Source organism: Nelumbo lutea, chromosome 3, assembly GCF_056320005.1.
Source record: "Nelumbo lutea isolate HS-2025 chromosome 3, American lotus-T2T, whole genome shotgun sequence".
Lineage (NCBI taxonomy): Eukaryota > Viridiplantae > Streptophyta > Magnoliopsida > Proteales > Nelumbonaceae > Nelumbo > Nelumbo lutea.
The window spans coordinates 75,375,087-75,389,239 of NC_142686.1; the positions used below are offsets into that span (position 1 = coordinate 75,375,087).

At 39.2% G+C, this 14,153-nt stretch overlaps 1 protein-coding gene across 3 annotated transcripts in view; it reads right to left on the reverse strand.

Moving 5' to 3' along the window:
- Window positions 1–14,153, reverse strand: part of LOC148865505 (SIT4 phosphatase-associated family protein) — a 72,134-nt gene that overhangs the window by 32,121 nt on the left and 25,860 nt on the right. For all 3 annotated transcript variants that reach the window (XM_088976132.1, XM_088976130.1, XM_088976131.1), the window contains 4 exons: window positions 13,004–13,090; window positions 12,829–12,904; window positions 12,607–12,681; window positions 12,399–12,452 (listed from right to left, as the gene is read on the reverse strand). In XM_088976132.1, the coding sequence (XP_088832258.1) occupies window positions 12,399–12,452; window positions 12,607–12,681; window positions 12,829–12,904; window positions 13,004–13,090 (292 nt within the window). The remainder of the gene's footprint in view (window positions 1–12,398; window positions 12,453–12,606; window positions 12,682–12,828; window positions 12,905–13,003; window positions 13,091–14,153) is intronic.

Consider the following 14,153-nt stretch of genomic DNA (forward strand, 5'->3'; position numbering starts at 1 on the left):
TTTTTTTTTTTTTGATGAATTGCCAATAATAGAGTTGAGCAGATGCATCTTGGCAGAAAATGGAGGATTGGAGGAGAGTTTGTAATGACAACTCAAAATTCTCAATTATATAAAATGGGGGAATTATCGGGCTTATTCAGCAGCTCTAGGGGACTCAAACAAGGGGATCCCTTGTCCCCATTACTTTTCATTTGCATGATAGAAGCACTACCTCTTATTACAAAAGGAGCAGTGAAGGTTGGGGCATTGCACAGTTCCAAAGTAAGGGATCAAGGAAAAATGGATACACTATTACAATATACTGATGATACCCTACTCTTCTTCCTGGCAGACCCAAATCAGTTGCATCAATTCAAAGAGGTATTGGTATGGTTTGAAGCTGTATCTCGGCTGAAAGTAAACCTGAGAAAAAGTGGAGAATATTGAAGACTTGGCTGGCATTCTTGGATGCAAATGTTAGCAAAGAGCATATGGGACCTAGTGATAGAATGGGCAAAAAGACAGCAAATGGGACCATACCCCATACAATCTTCCCTTGCTTGCTAAGACCCCTGGTTTCCAGCTCCTAAGAAACAATTCAATTGTCTTTGATGATGCATGAGAAGAGTGAAATGGAGAAGAGAAATAGTTACGAAGAATAGCTCTCCTCAACAGTGAAATGGAGGAGAGAAGTGGATATCGAAGCTAAGAAGTTCTGTTTTGAATAAGACAGAAACAATGGAAGGTGGATGTTAAAAATCAGAGAGGAAAGGAGAGCTACCATATTAGTAGTTGAAGAGATGATTGGATGGTTTAAGGGTTTTATGGATGGAACAGCATTCTCCATTAAAAAACAAGGATGGAAAAGTACAATGAGAGTGGTTGATAAAAAATTTGAAGCGGAAATGAAGAGGAATGTGAAGGGTGGGTTTGTGGAAATTGTAGAAACAATTGATGATAACAGAAGACAGTTGTTGTGTGTACCAGAAGGAAGAAAGAGAACAGGGTGGTGCTTGTCTGCAGACTTATTACAGGAATTCTATTCATTCTGCAAGAAATACAAACTCCATAAATCTGCAATGGTACAGTGGGCAAAGTTACAGAGAACAGTTGGAATAAAAAAAAAAAGTATTCCCACAAGCTATCATCTGTAACACTACCAGAAGCCAGAGGATGTTCTTGGAACTGGAGAAAGGAGCCTGCAAGAAGAATGTGATCCTATCATCAGATAAAAGAGTTACTGATTGGGGAAGGATCTTGGAGGCGATTGTGCAGAGATTTAGAATAAAGGGCCCTGCGAGTATCAAGCCCTTCGATGACTCAAAGGCTGTGTTATTTGGAGTTGACGAAGACATTGAGATTTCCACTGCTGAAATGGTGGACCCTCCAAATGGCTTGGTAAAGGCGGAGGTCTGGCAAATGTCCTGTAATTAGATCCCCATCTCAGTAGGAAATCTTGCCATCAAGCTCATGGGTCTCCTCTTAAAACTCTGGAACGCAAAAACCATTGAAAGGTTGATACAGGTTCTGGGTGGAGAGTTGGTTGCTTATGATTTTCAAGATCTGCACACCACAACACTCAGAATTGTAGGATAGAAGCCTGAAGATGTTCCTAGATGAATCAGTCTGCTCACAGATGGTCTCTGGTTGAAGATATGAGTTCTGTTGGAAGTCAAAATGTCTCTATGGAAAAAATTCTCTAAGGTAGAAGACGGTGACTCTCTAGAGGGATGGTTCAAGGGCTATTGGCCAACGCTCGAAGGAATCTGTAGCGTCTACACGAAGACCTGATGAGAAAGAAATGCCTAATGAAGTCTGCAGTTCAAATTTAAGTGAATTAGGTGCAAAATCTTATGCTGAGGCTATTATGAGTGGTGCTACAACACCTAAAGTTTTGGGACCACATAGCTCTAAATCTACTGAAAGGTGGCCTGATCAAGTTTGAGTTCAGAAAACGGACTCGATGTCGGGCCCGGTCAGGCTAGTAAAAGAAGGCCATGTGATTACTTTAGTAATTACGTTACTCAAGGGGAAAGACCTTTGAGCAGGTCGACGAGGTGCCTCGTCTATCATCATCTCTCTCCGCCTTGGGGACCCGCTTGAAGATCGCATCTTGTCCAAGTGATGCTCCGGGCAAAGCTAAGGCTCGTAGTGTTGCACTCGGTGTTTTAAAAGCGCAAGGCACAAAAAAGGCGCAGGGATCAATTTGTGCCTGAGGCGCAAGGCACAAGGCGAGGCGTGCGCGTTTTTAAGCAAGGCACAAAAATTAAAAATAAAAAGGCTAAAAAACCAAAAAAATATATTAAACAAAATACTAATAAAAATACAAACTTTAATTTTAAAATAAATGTTTAAAAAACCTATTATCTAATATTAAAATACATAAATATAACATGTAAAGCAAATTCAAATGAGAATTTAAAAATAAAATCAAATATATAAAACATTTTCAAGCATATAAAACCCATATTCTCTTTTTCTCTCAATTGCATTACTTCAAGTAGCTAATGTGATGTAAAACATATTAGATTCCTGATTCTACAAGCTACCTTTGTACCACACCCCTTGAGGCAAGTTCAAACAAGTCCACGTTAGGTATTAAATTCTTAGTTCTCACACAAAAAATAATGATTATATAGTTATAATTGCTTTTTGAGAAGACATTTTAGTAGGATGACTGAATGAACAACATTACCAAATTGGCGTTTCTCGAAAGCATCAAAGTTTCAAAAGGTGCACGCCTGGGCTAAGGCACAAGGCGCAACAGGCCTGCACCTTTTGAAAGGGCTGCGCCTAGAACCTACATGAAGCACCTACCCTAAAATGCGCCTCGCTTGTCCACCTAGGCACGCCTTTTAAATCACTGGTTGAACTGGTTTTAGGGAAGGAAGAAAGATCAAAGGAGGAAGGACAGAGGTTAAAATAAGTGGGACGCTGATCAGAGTGCTTCAAATGAATGCAAAAAGAGTAAGGGAGAAATGTGGATTTGGTTGACCACCAAGTATGACAAGAGTGGTAAGAAGAGTTTTATTGGTGAAACAGGCATGAATCATGTGAGTAGCCCAACTACTTTAGTGAACAAAGAGTCCGATAGCTATCCTCTGGGTGGCAGAGGTGTTGAGGTACTTTGCGATTTCGTTGTGTCCAAGATTACATATGGGAACAGACAGGACTCTAGAAAGCCTGTTGCATTGAATTCGGTTGTGGATTTCCCTGTAGGTTTACAAAGGTTGGGAGGGGGGACAAGGAAGTTAGGGAAGGACGTGTTTCTGCTGGTGAGGAACATGAGAGAATGTGAGAATAAGAGGTAAGGGGAAACAAGTGATGGCGAAGGCATGGGGAGTTTGGAAGAGAGCTACACAGGACAATTTTCAATTCGAGGTGACGATAGGAAGATTGGGTGTTGATCTGGACCGATGGAGAAAGCTTGATGAAAAGGAAGAGAACCTGATAAACGAGGCGATCAACATAAAATCACGTAGCTTTAAAAAACATAACGCAATGCATGTGACGAAGATATTCTCCAGGCTAAAAGTTGGTCTGTTGGGGGTAGGACCTATGAAAAACTACAAATGGGTTTATAAGAGGATAAGAATAAGAGGCAATAGGACATCTAGCACTAACAATAGGGGGACAACAGTGCTAAGTCAGCCAGTATTTAAGGAAGGAGCAACAGAAGAACAAACTGAGTGATGTTGACACTACTTTTGGTAAGAGCAAGACAATGCAAAACAACGATGGAATCAACAACAAGACAAGGTGTGGACCTCTCCAAAATCTGGTGGATAGACAAGTCACGATTGGAAAGAGTCTAGGTTTGTGTTTCTGGGGTGCTGAGGAGTTTGCTAGAAGGGCCTTTGGGGAGGTTGAAAGAGAGAAAAGGAAAGAGAAGGTGAACAAAAAACTCATCGGGAAGGTGACACACGTTGGGACGAAGATGTTTCAAGCCAGGAGGATGGGTTCGTTGAGAAAGATTGAGGTCTTGGTCGTGGGGCAAGGACGGATTAAGTTTCACTTCAGGGATTGATTTGGATGTTTTTGCTCTCATAGGGATTTTCTGTGTTGTTTATTTAGCTTTTGCTTGAGATTGTTTTGAGAGAATCTTAAAGTTGCCAATTTTGGTTTTTTGGGTTTGTATGGAACTCTTGAGATCTTTGTTGGGTTCTTTGGGTTTGTTTCCTCTTCGGGTAATGTCTTATCACCTTCCTATTGTATTCTTTTTTTCCTTTTTCTAATGAATTTTTATTTTATTCTTCAATAAAAGCTAGCAATTTGCAATGCAAATATCTATCGACAAGGGCTTGACCATTGAGGATGGCAAGAGAATGACAAAATACATTCAGTGTAGTGGAGCCAAGTATGCATGACTGGATCAAAGGGAAGTGTAGGGATCAAGATAATGAAGTAAATGAATATCGCTTTAATTGAAAAATGGTTCTGCAGATTCAGTCCACAACCTCAACTCCTATGGAGACAGATCATTTTGAGAAGTTTGGTGCTAGAAACTTCAACTGGGATCAAGGTATTTTAGAAGGTCTTTACAACTGCTCCATCATTTGGAGAATAATTAGGAAATACTACAATAAATTCTTCCAAGGCATTCAATTAAAAGTGGGCATGGAGGATAGAATTCATTTCTGGAGAGATGTGTGGTGTGAAGGTAGAGCTTTGATGGAGAGGTTTTCCTCCTTATACATTCTGGCAGAGAATAGAGATGCTTGAGTGGCTAGCTCTTACGAAATCCAAGATGGCATTTGTCTTGGTGCCCAACACTAATAAAGAACTTAAATGACTGGGAAATAGAGTAACTGTATTCTCTGCTCAAGCTACTCGATAGGACTTGTTGAAACCAGATCAGGGGGATTCAAGAAGCTATAAGCGGGAGCAGTCAGGAAACTTCTCTGTCAAATCATTTTACAAGCAGTTAACCAGCAACTAAAATACAGTTTTCCCACACAAGGATGTCTGGATAATCCACATCCCTACCAAGGTTGCTTTTCTTATGTGGTCTGTGGTGCTAGACAGATGCCTCACTTGAGACAATTTGCTCAGAAGAGGAATAAACATACAATCAGAAATTTGTTTTGATCTGTTGAAGAGACAAAGAAACATCTAATCATCTATACTTGCAGTGTACAGTGGTGAGATAGATATACACTCACTTCTGTAACCTCTTCAATCTCTCCTGATTATTTCCAGAAAGGGTGACAGGTCAATTGTGCTCACAGAAAATAAGGGGACTAAGTGGAAAAGGAAGAAATTATGGAGTATTATTACAAAAGCAGTTACTTGGTGTATTTGGATGGAGAGGAATCAGAAAATATATCAGGAGCAAAGCTGTTCAGTTGATGAGTTACTCAAAGATTATGGGAACTCCTCATTCTTGGCTGGCTGCAATTGATCACTACAGTAATATTTCCCATAAAAAATATTTTGAACCTGCCACTTTATTTTTGTAATTCCTGGCAGAGTTGCTGCAGCATACATATACTATTTGTACAGTTGCTCACTATATATGATTATACTTGTACAGCTGTACTTGTTTACATCCTTTGAATGAATACAATACTTTTTGCTCAAAAAAATAAAAAATAAAAAATAGAGCCTCCCCTTGATATTAATCTTCAAGGACCAACGGCTAGATGTGATGGAGATTATAACCACAAGAATACCAAGGTTCCACCAGTAGATCAAAACTGAACTATGACTATGAAAGAGGATATTGAGGGTCTACAGAAGCAAATTGCACAGCTTTGTGCTAGGTTAGGATAGTCAAGGATCTTTTGTCCACCTGGTGCAGCTATAAGAGGAGAAAAAGACCAGCCCCACATTTATCAGGATCAAAAGGATATTACATTATGCTGTAGGGAGGAACCAACTTTAGCTCTCAAGGCATCACCTAGGCAACAAGGTGCTCTTGGTAGGGAACCAAGCCTGATATCAAAAAGGCTGCTATCAAAAGGTAGTCTGCATTTTATAACACACAGTATATAAAAGAGATTTCTTTTTTTATACAACTACTCTTTCTAACTCTTACATTAAGTAGAACAGGGGTTCGCCAATTGTCCTTTTTCTATATTAATTCCTATCTTAAATTTCTATTGGCGTACAAATAACAGCCTTCTCTAGCTTCTAATTTGACATGATATTGCTCTATTAAATATTCATTATATTACACCATTATGTTTGAATTTTTAAAAATATTGAAATTAATGTTATTAGTAGAGAGCATTGTTATTTTTTCAATTTATACACATACTGTTGGCATATAAAACTAAGAACTGACCTATAATTTAGTTTTTATCTTGTAAAATTCTATCACCTAGAATTAGACACTTCCTAAGAGACTAGCTGAATAGGCACTCCACTGTAACCTAGAATCACCTATGCAACTTAACTTCAGAATCAAAAGCCCAACAGTGAGTTGTTAGATGGGAAAAAATGGTTGCTATACTCTGAAAAGCAGCCTAGGATGAATCCTTGTGTTGACTATGGTAGGGATCCACAAGGGAAAGTGGATATTACAGAGTAAAAGGGAGCCAGAAGAAGCCCTGAAGTGTTTCCAAATGAAGTGCTCCTGTGTTTCCTACTATCTAATTGTTCATTGTTCTCACAGCCACTTTTACAATGGAACAATTTAACAAGAAAAATCAGGTTAAACAAATAAAGCACTGAAGTGGTTGAATGAGGTTATGTTAATATCTCAATAGCTACCCAACAACCAGAAAGTCAAGATAGTGGTATGCTTTACAAGTCCAGATGATGAAGGCAGATGCTAGAAAAGGCAAAACTCAGAAAAGGTCAAAGATGAGAAGGGAGTTTGCTAGGTCTGCCTAACTCAGAACAGCAATTTAAAAGGTGCGCCTGAGGCGTGGTGAAGCGCATTTCAGGGTATGCGCCTCGCCTAGGTCCTAGGTGCGGCCCCTGAAGCGCCTTGCGCCTCAGCCCAGACGTGTGCCTTTTGAAAATTTGATGCTTTGTTGCTTTTTTTTAACATAACGGCTGGGCCGGGGGCTCCGCCCCTGGACCCCCGTGTCGCGTCCCTCGAGACAAGGCCAAACAAGTCCACATTAGGTCTTAAATTCTTAGTTTTCACACAAAAAATAATGATTTTATAGTTTTAAGTACCCCCAATTTGGTAATGTTGTTCATTCACTCATCTTAATAAAATGTCTTCTTAAAAAACAATTAAAACTATAAAATCATTATTTTTTGTGTGAAAACTAAGAATTTAAGACCTAATGTGGATTTGTTTGGGCTTGCCTCGAGGGGCATGGCACAAAGGCAACTCGTAGAAACAGGAATGTAATATGTTTTACATTACATTGGCTATGTAAAGTACAGCAATTGAGTTGAAAAAGAGATTAGAGGTTTTGCATGCTTGAAAATGTTTTATATGTTTGATTTTATTTTTAAATTCTCATTTGAATATGCTTTACATCTTATGTTTATGTATTTTAATTTTAGATAATAGGTTTTTTAAAACATTATTTTAAAATTTAACTTTATATTTTTTTAGTAATATTATGTTTAATAATTTTTTTATTTTTTGGCATTTTTTGAATTTTCTGACACTTTTTTTATTTTTTAGTATTTTTTTATATTTTTGCACCTTGCTTCATAAAGGCACATGCCTCGCCTTGCGCCTTAGGCGCAAATTGACCCATGTGCCTTTTTTGCGCCTTGCGCTTTTAAAACACTGACTCAGAGACAATTCGTGGTGTCTGGCCTCCTGATGAAAAGAGAGAGAGAGAGAGAGAGAGAGCTCTTGAAATCATGTCTCCTCCTTGATATATGTAATTATGCCTTATATAGGCTTACAACAGAATCATTGTTCTGCTACAACTGATTACAACAAATCTTGGTTGTTCCAACACCAACTATTGTAGGCTGCTTGATATTCAATAGATCCAGTAGGGGACTACCCTTGAAAGATAGTGTGACAACATTTCTGAATGGATGTTGGGCTAGCTTGAGTGATACCAGAGGGGGATAACCCTTGAAGGCGTAGCTTAGAACCTTGGATTTCAGATTCCATTGTTAAGTTGGCCCAATCGCAAAGCACCAGGCCCAAGAGTCTTAATCACTGTATACCCAAGACTATATCAGTTCCACTAAATTCTAGTTGGTAGAGATCGCCAGGAAAAATATGGGACTGAATTCTAAGGTCAACCCCTGTTGAAACTCCTTCACATCTCAAGTTATTACCATTGGCTACATGTACAGTAAATGGTATGGTGGGTTGAACCGATAACCCCAACTGTTTCACCAAGAACTCTCATGGTATATGCTGAAGAAAGGCCTGTTAAGGCTTGAAGAGAGATTTCAACTAATTCAGGTATTGGGTCCCAAGTGGGTTTTGTGTCCATTGGTACTGGAGTCAGGTTGTCTATCAGCCCAAGAGGGTCAAACCCGTCTGTTTGTAGCATAAGCCTGTTGGACCTTACATTTATGGCCCAGCCCAAATTTCTCTTCGTAGTTAAAGCATAGCCCACACTCACATTGAGCTTGCATTTCGGTCCAATAGAGTCATTTTATAGGTACCGAGGTCTGGGTCTTAGTAGTAGGCACATTAACTTCTTGGACCAGAGATTTACCCAGAATACCCTTAGCCTTGGTCAATAGATTGGGTTTAAAGACCACTCTATAACCTCAAACTGCTCACCAAAGTCAGTCAAACTTCTCTTCATGTAATCTTGCTAAGCCTACAGCAGCCAAGACTATGTTAGACAGTCTTGTATGCCCTTAGCTTCAATCGGATTTGATGTACTTTTGTTATTTAGTGGAAATAAATTAAAGTATATGTTTGATTCATGTTGTTTGTTGTAATTCTGTGTAAGACCCTAAAACTGGACACTTATAGAAACTTGTGTTAGTTTTTAACGTTCACAGCCATTGGATAAGTCTAGGGAGATTTATCCTGCCAAGGCTAATACTGATGTGCCACCAAGTGTTGGGATGGCTTGTTTCGGCCATCAGGGTAAGACCCAAGGCACATGCAGTATGGGATTGCTTGAACCCTTGAACCGGACCAGATTTCCAGTAATGCTCTAGACCTTGGAGACAGATGGGCAAAACTGGAAAGTTACACCTGACCCCTAGACTCGATTATGACACATCACTAAGTGTCAGATCGGGCTGTCTTTGATGTGTCAATCAGTGAGATCCTTAGTGGGGGTCAAAACCTGGACATGTTAGGGCAGTCTGAGAATTCATCTAAGTGAGTGGTCATAGTGACAGGATCAGCCCCTTTGTCGGACAATGGTAATGATCAGGAATGCACTCTCTCTGATGGAAACCAAATTGCCGGCAGTTCATTTCAATCGTTGGAATTTTGTTTTGCAAAATTAATATATATATGTATATGTACGATTTCAAAAGATTTGCAAAAGGTTTTAATTCCCGGGATCCATGTGAGTAGAGAGTGCGGAACTGTTCCTTGCAGCCGAGGGAGAGGTCTTCTCTTGTCGGGCAGTGCTTGGTCATTAAGGGCTGAGAGGTTAAGTGTAAGACCATTTAGGATAATACCTGATGGGCTAATCTTGCATCTGCCCACAGTCCCTGGGTTTTTATAAGATGGCTTGGCCCAAGGACCACTTAATGTAAGTGTTGGGCCCATAGGGTCCATGTGATGGGCTCAAGGGGGTCACTGAGTCTTTCAGTGAATTCGGCTGGGCTTTGTAATAAAGGCTGGGCCGAACCCATGTGGTTGGTGTGTAGATCAATGTTTGGGTCCCACGCCATACAAAGAAGCCCAACTAGGCAACATGTTGGAAACTAGTTAAACACTGAACACTTAATGGGCCAAAAGCCCATTTCGAACTTGGCTGATATGATCACCAGTTCATGGGATGAATCTGAGATTAGTGATAGTAAAAGGATTGGGTCTTTGACCTTATCCACTCTAAGAGACCAAATTCAAATTAGATTTGAATCTGGTAACCTCCTAATAAGATCAAGAGTTAACTATTCCAAATACCGATTTGGATTGGGATAACTCCCAAAATATTGGGAGGTTTCTTAATCAAAAAGAAAAAGGAGAAAACCCTATGAGAAATATCAGATTTTGAACTAAGGGGTTTGAGAAAGCAAGAAACACATCCTGCAATCTGAGATTTGATCTCTCACAAACTCCTGAGAGAAGAGACAGTTCTGCCCTCTTCGTCCCTGGACTTCTCCTCCTTCAACCATCACCACTACCTGTTGGAAGATTGGATCTTTGCAGCAACAGGAAGTCAAGAAAGTAGTTCTTGACAATAGTCTTGCAAGATAGACAAAAGGATTCAGTGTTCCAGGTTTCCAGAGGGTTCTTGTGAAGAATCCAGTGTGTAGGACGCACCCTGCTGGTTCCGTTCCATCCACAGTTGTGTCATCTTCAGCAGGAGCGGATCTTGGTTACTTCTTTGGGCGTGAACACCAACTTTGGGAGATATTATTTCTCCGGATCAGGTATAATCCTTCGTGTTTCCTTTTGGTTCAGATCTGGTTTGTTTATGGTTCAAGTAGGATCCTTGAATAAAGTATTCTAAATTTGGGGAATATGATTCCCAGTTGGAAGAAGGTAGGAAATTTTTTTGAAATTCGCCCCCCATTCCGCACCCTTCTTGGCGTCCAAAGAATGGATCCTACCATTCTTTCAGACTATATAGAAGGTTGCAGGGCTTTTACCTCTAGATGTATCTCATCCTTCAGGCCACCAACGAAGCACCCAATGAGCAATTTCTCCGGTCAGCCGTGCACCCATGTGGCCAGGCATTCAAACTGGATCCGTTAGTCCCTTACAGACCCTGTCTGCTAAAATCATGACAAGGCCTCGTCAAAATCATCAAAGCTTGATGGACCAAAGAAAATACAGAGGGCTTCAATGAAATCTTCCCAAGTTGGTTGGGGATGTAACCGTCAGTACCATTGGATGGACTCGCCTTCAAGGTAGATGGTTGTAATCACTACCCCCTGCACTGGCAGCGTCCTCTAGATATCAAAATAACATTCTTGCAGATCTAAGGGGTCAGGTCTTCCCCAGCATACAACAGAAAGTCAAGTTTCCCTGGTTTCCAATTGTAAGCTCCCATTCTCCAATTGCTACCATGATGTGATCCTTCCTCGTCAAGTTCTTTTCCCCTGTTCTGGTTCGCCTAATCACATCAAACCGCGATTACTGCTATGGCCTCCTTGATTTATTTCAGGCCATTCACCACCTTGTGGAGCTCAACCTCAATTCTACCAACCAGGTCATCCATGATCGAAGCTCTGGCCATGAGCATGCTCTGATACCAGAATTGTTAGGTAACTACCCAACTCAGAACAATTCGAGGTGTATGGCCTCCTGATGGAGAGAGAGAGAGAGAGCTATAGACCTCATAACCTCTTTCTTGAACAAAACCTGACATACCCTGGTTGCCCTCATGGCTATTCCCATGGATCTAACAGAGTTATGTGATTGATTTCTTCCAGTCAACTGTGAAAAGGTATCGTTCCAATAGGGTACCAGCACAACTTGGGCAGGATGAGATGAATTTAGGGCCAACCCAGGCCTAACCATTAGACATGGACCTCAGCCCCCAGCCCAGCCCAACTCAAGGTTAGCCCAAGTTAGCTTAGCTAACCCAATAAAACAAGGATTAGGGTCAAGCCTGAGCAGATGTTGGAATCTGATGGTTACTCATTAGTGATTGCTAGATTCCCACTCAAAGTGCACCTTCGAGTGTGTAAAAACAGACCACATATTATATTTACGAGGCAATCTGTACTTACACAATGACAGAAGCATGGAAGAGGAACAGGAGCAAACTAGGGAGTAGGGACACAGTAATTATGTATCATAAGAGGGTGCAACAACTAACCATCATGAGTGTGGGATTGGAAGAGCTAAAGTACCTACTTAACACTGGTCCGAGTTCAAGCAATATCACAAATCATGTAAGGAAAAATGCTTTCGCAACATTTAGGACACAGTACATACAGCCATATTAAAGAAAAAACAGTCAAATCAACAAATATTCCAAACTCTAGAACATGCTGGTACAGAGCAAGTCATATGAATTGATCAAAAAAGCTCAAGTATTTTTACAGAACCAGATTTCATTATTCAACAGCTCTAGACATGCTGCCAAATACTTGCAACATAAATAGACTTTGTCCCTGGAGCACCAAAATAAATTCCGAATGACTTGGGATTTTCAAATGGTCTAGTTTTATCTGGAAAATATAACTAAACAACGAATTTGCTTAACATATTTTCAACTTTTTTTCTTCAGTTAATAGCCATTTTTGGATTGGACACATTCACTAAGACAGAAGAAACTAAACCATATATTTAAAACATATATACCCTAAGAAAGTTACCACTATCATTTTGGAGCCTGTTAACATGGTAATGAAAAACATTTTCATCAAATGAAAATGACTTAAGGACTTACTTGAACAAAATTCATAAATGGAACAGTTTTCCGCAACATCAGGCATACGACAACCTAGCAAAATGTAGCAGTCATCAGTGTCTTCAATTTCCAAATCAAATATATAAAGAAAAACTGGCTTTTTCTATATTTCACAATAATCCTGTGAAATTTTAAGCAATTTAGTGGTTATTATCATGCATAATAATAAAGCTCAAGTATCAAATACCTTGCTAAAATACCCAGCTAATAGCGTGCTATGAGAATGGTTAGGTTGCAAGAATGAGAACAACAAATTCATCAACTGCAGAAGTAGTTGAAAAGCAGACAAGCAACAACATTAAGCTCCATGAAAAATCATTATTTTCTTTAGAAACTTGATCCAACCATGAGGTCATGTTAAGTTACCAATTTCACAAGCGATGGTAAAATGACTGGCCAAACTACTAACCTCCTCATCCTCTACCAATGTTTTGAGTATGATATCAACCTCACAAGTGAATATCTCACACGCAATGAAAGGAAACCTATGTACCAAAGAAGTTAACAATCACAAAACATACGAGCTGTATATCATACTTTACTTCTCAGCAGCAAAATTTACAAAGGAGCCCATGGATAATTACTTGAAAGTGCGTCTCTTTTCAGCATCCTCAGGAGCTTGTTCAACAATGTACCGAAGCAGCTGCTCCACCTGAGCCCTTTCTCTCAGGCTACAAAAAGACAGAAAGTTAAAGAAAAGCGAAGAAAATAATATAAAGCAAGAAGATATAATTACTAGAGAGAATAAAAGTAGAAACAGTGTTAGGTTAAAAAAGAAAAACCTTCTGCACATATTCACCAATAGCAAACATGTACAGAAAATCACAATAAGTTGCAATACTTCACTTTCATTCAAATTTCCAGAAAACTAACAACATAAGATGTAAGATAACCATCCAAAACAAAACAAAATGTTTAAGTCTCAAACATTGACTTGCAATCAAGATGGGAACCTCATAGCTTAAGGAAATTACTTTTCTTGTTCCAATCTTTTTATTGTATGGTTCTGTTTCTTGTCTCATCAAGATAAATAAATGAAACCTGTATTTCATAATAAAAGAAATCTTTATTAAAAAGAGAAAAAAGGAAGTATACTAATAGTACACGAATTATTACCCCCAACAAAAAGAACACAGAAGGTAATACAAATGAATCCCTGTTGATGTTTTCTTGGACTTATACATTGTGGACTTCTTTAATATTTTTTCCTTTCTGTTTAGTATCAAATTCTCAGAAATGAGAAACAACAAAAGCAAAAGAAACTATGAATCCTCAAAAATAAATGAACTGTAATGAGCTTTTTTATAACTAATAACTTTATCGAGGAATGATAAAGAACAGCTTATGTACAAGTTGCAAGAAGCCCCAAAAGAGGCTGGCAATAGCCACTATCTCACTCTTTCAAGATTAAATTTCATTACCCAAAGTTCCATATAGTTAGGATAAGACTTGGATGATGATGATGATGATTTGATTACCCAAAACTATGAATCTCAAGTTATTGCATATCTTAATTTTTTATCAATAACAGAATAGCTTTCATTAAAAAATAAGAGGTACAACAAGATGGGGGGGGATAAACTCTCTTAACTCTCCACCAAAGGAAATACAGAACAAATTAAACAAAGCATCTCTATTTACCCCTTGCTTAGATAACCCATCCACAAAAAGATTTGCACTTCTTTTGAGCCAATTCAGCTTGACTTCAATATCCCTAGTCAGCCATTTAAATTT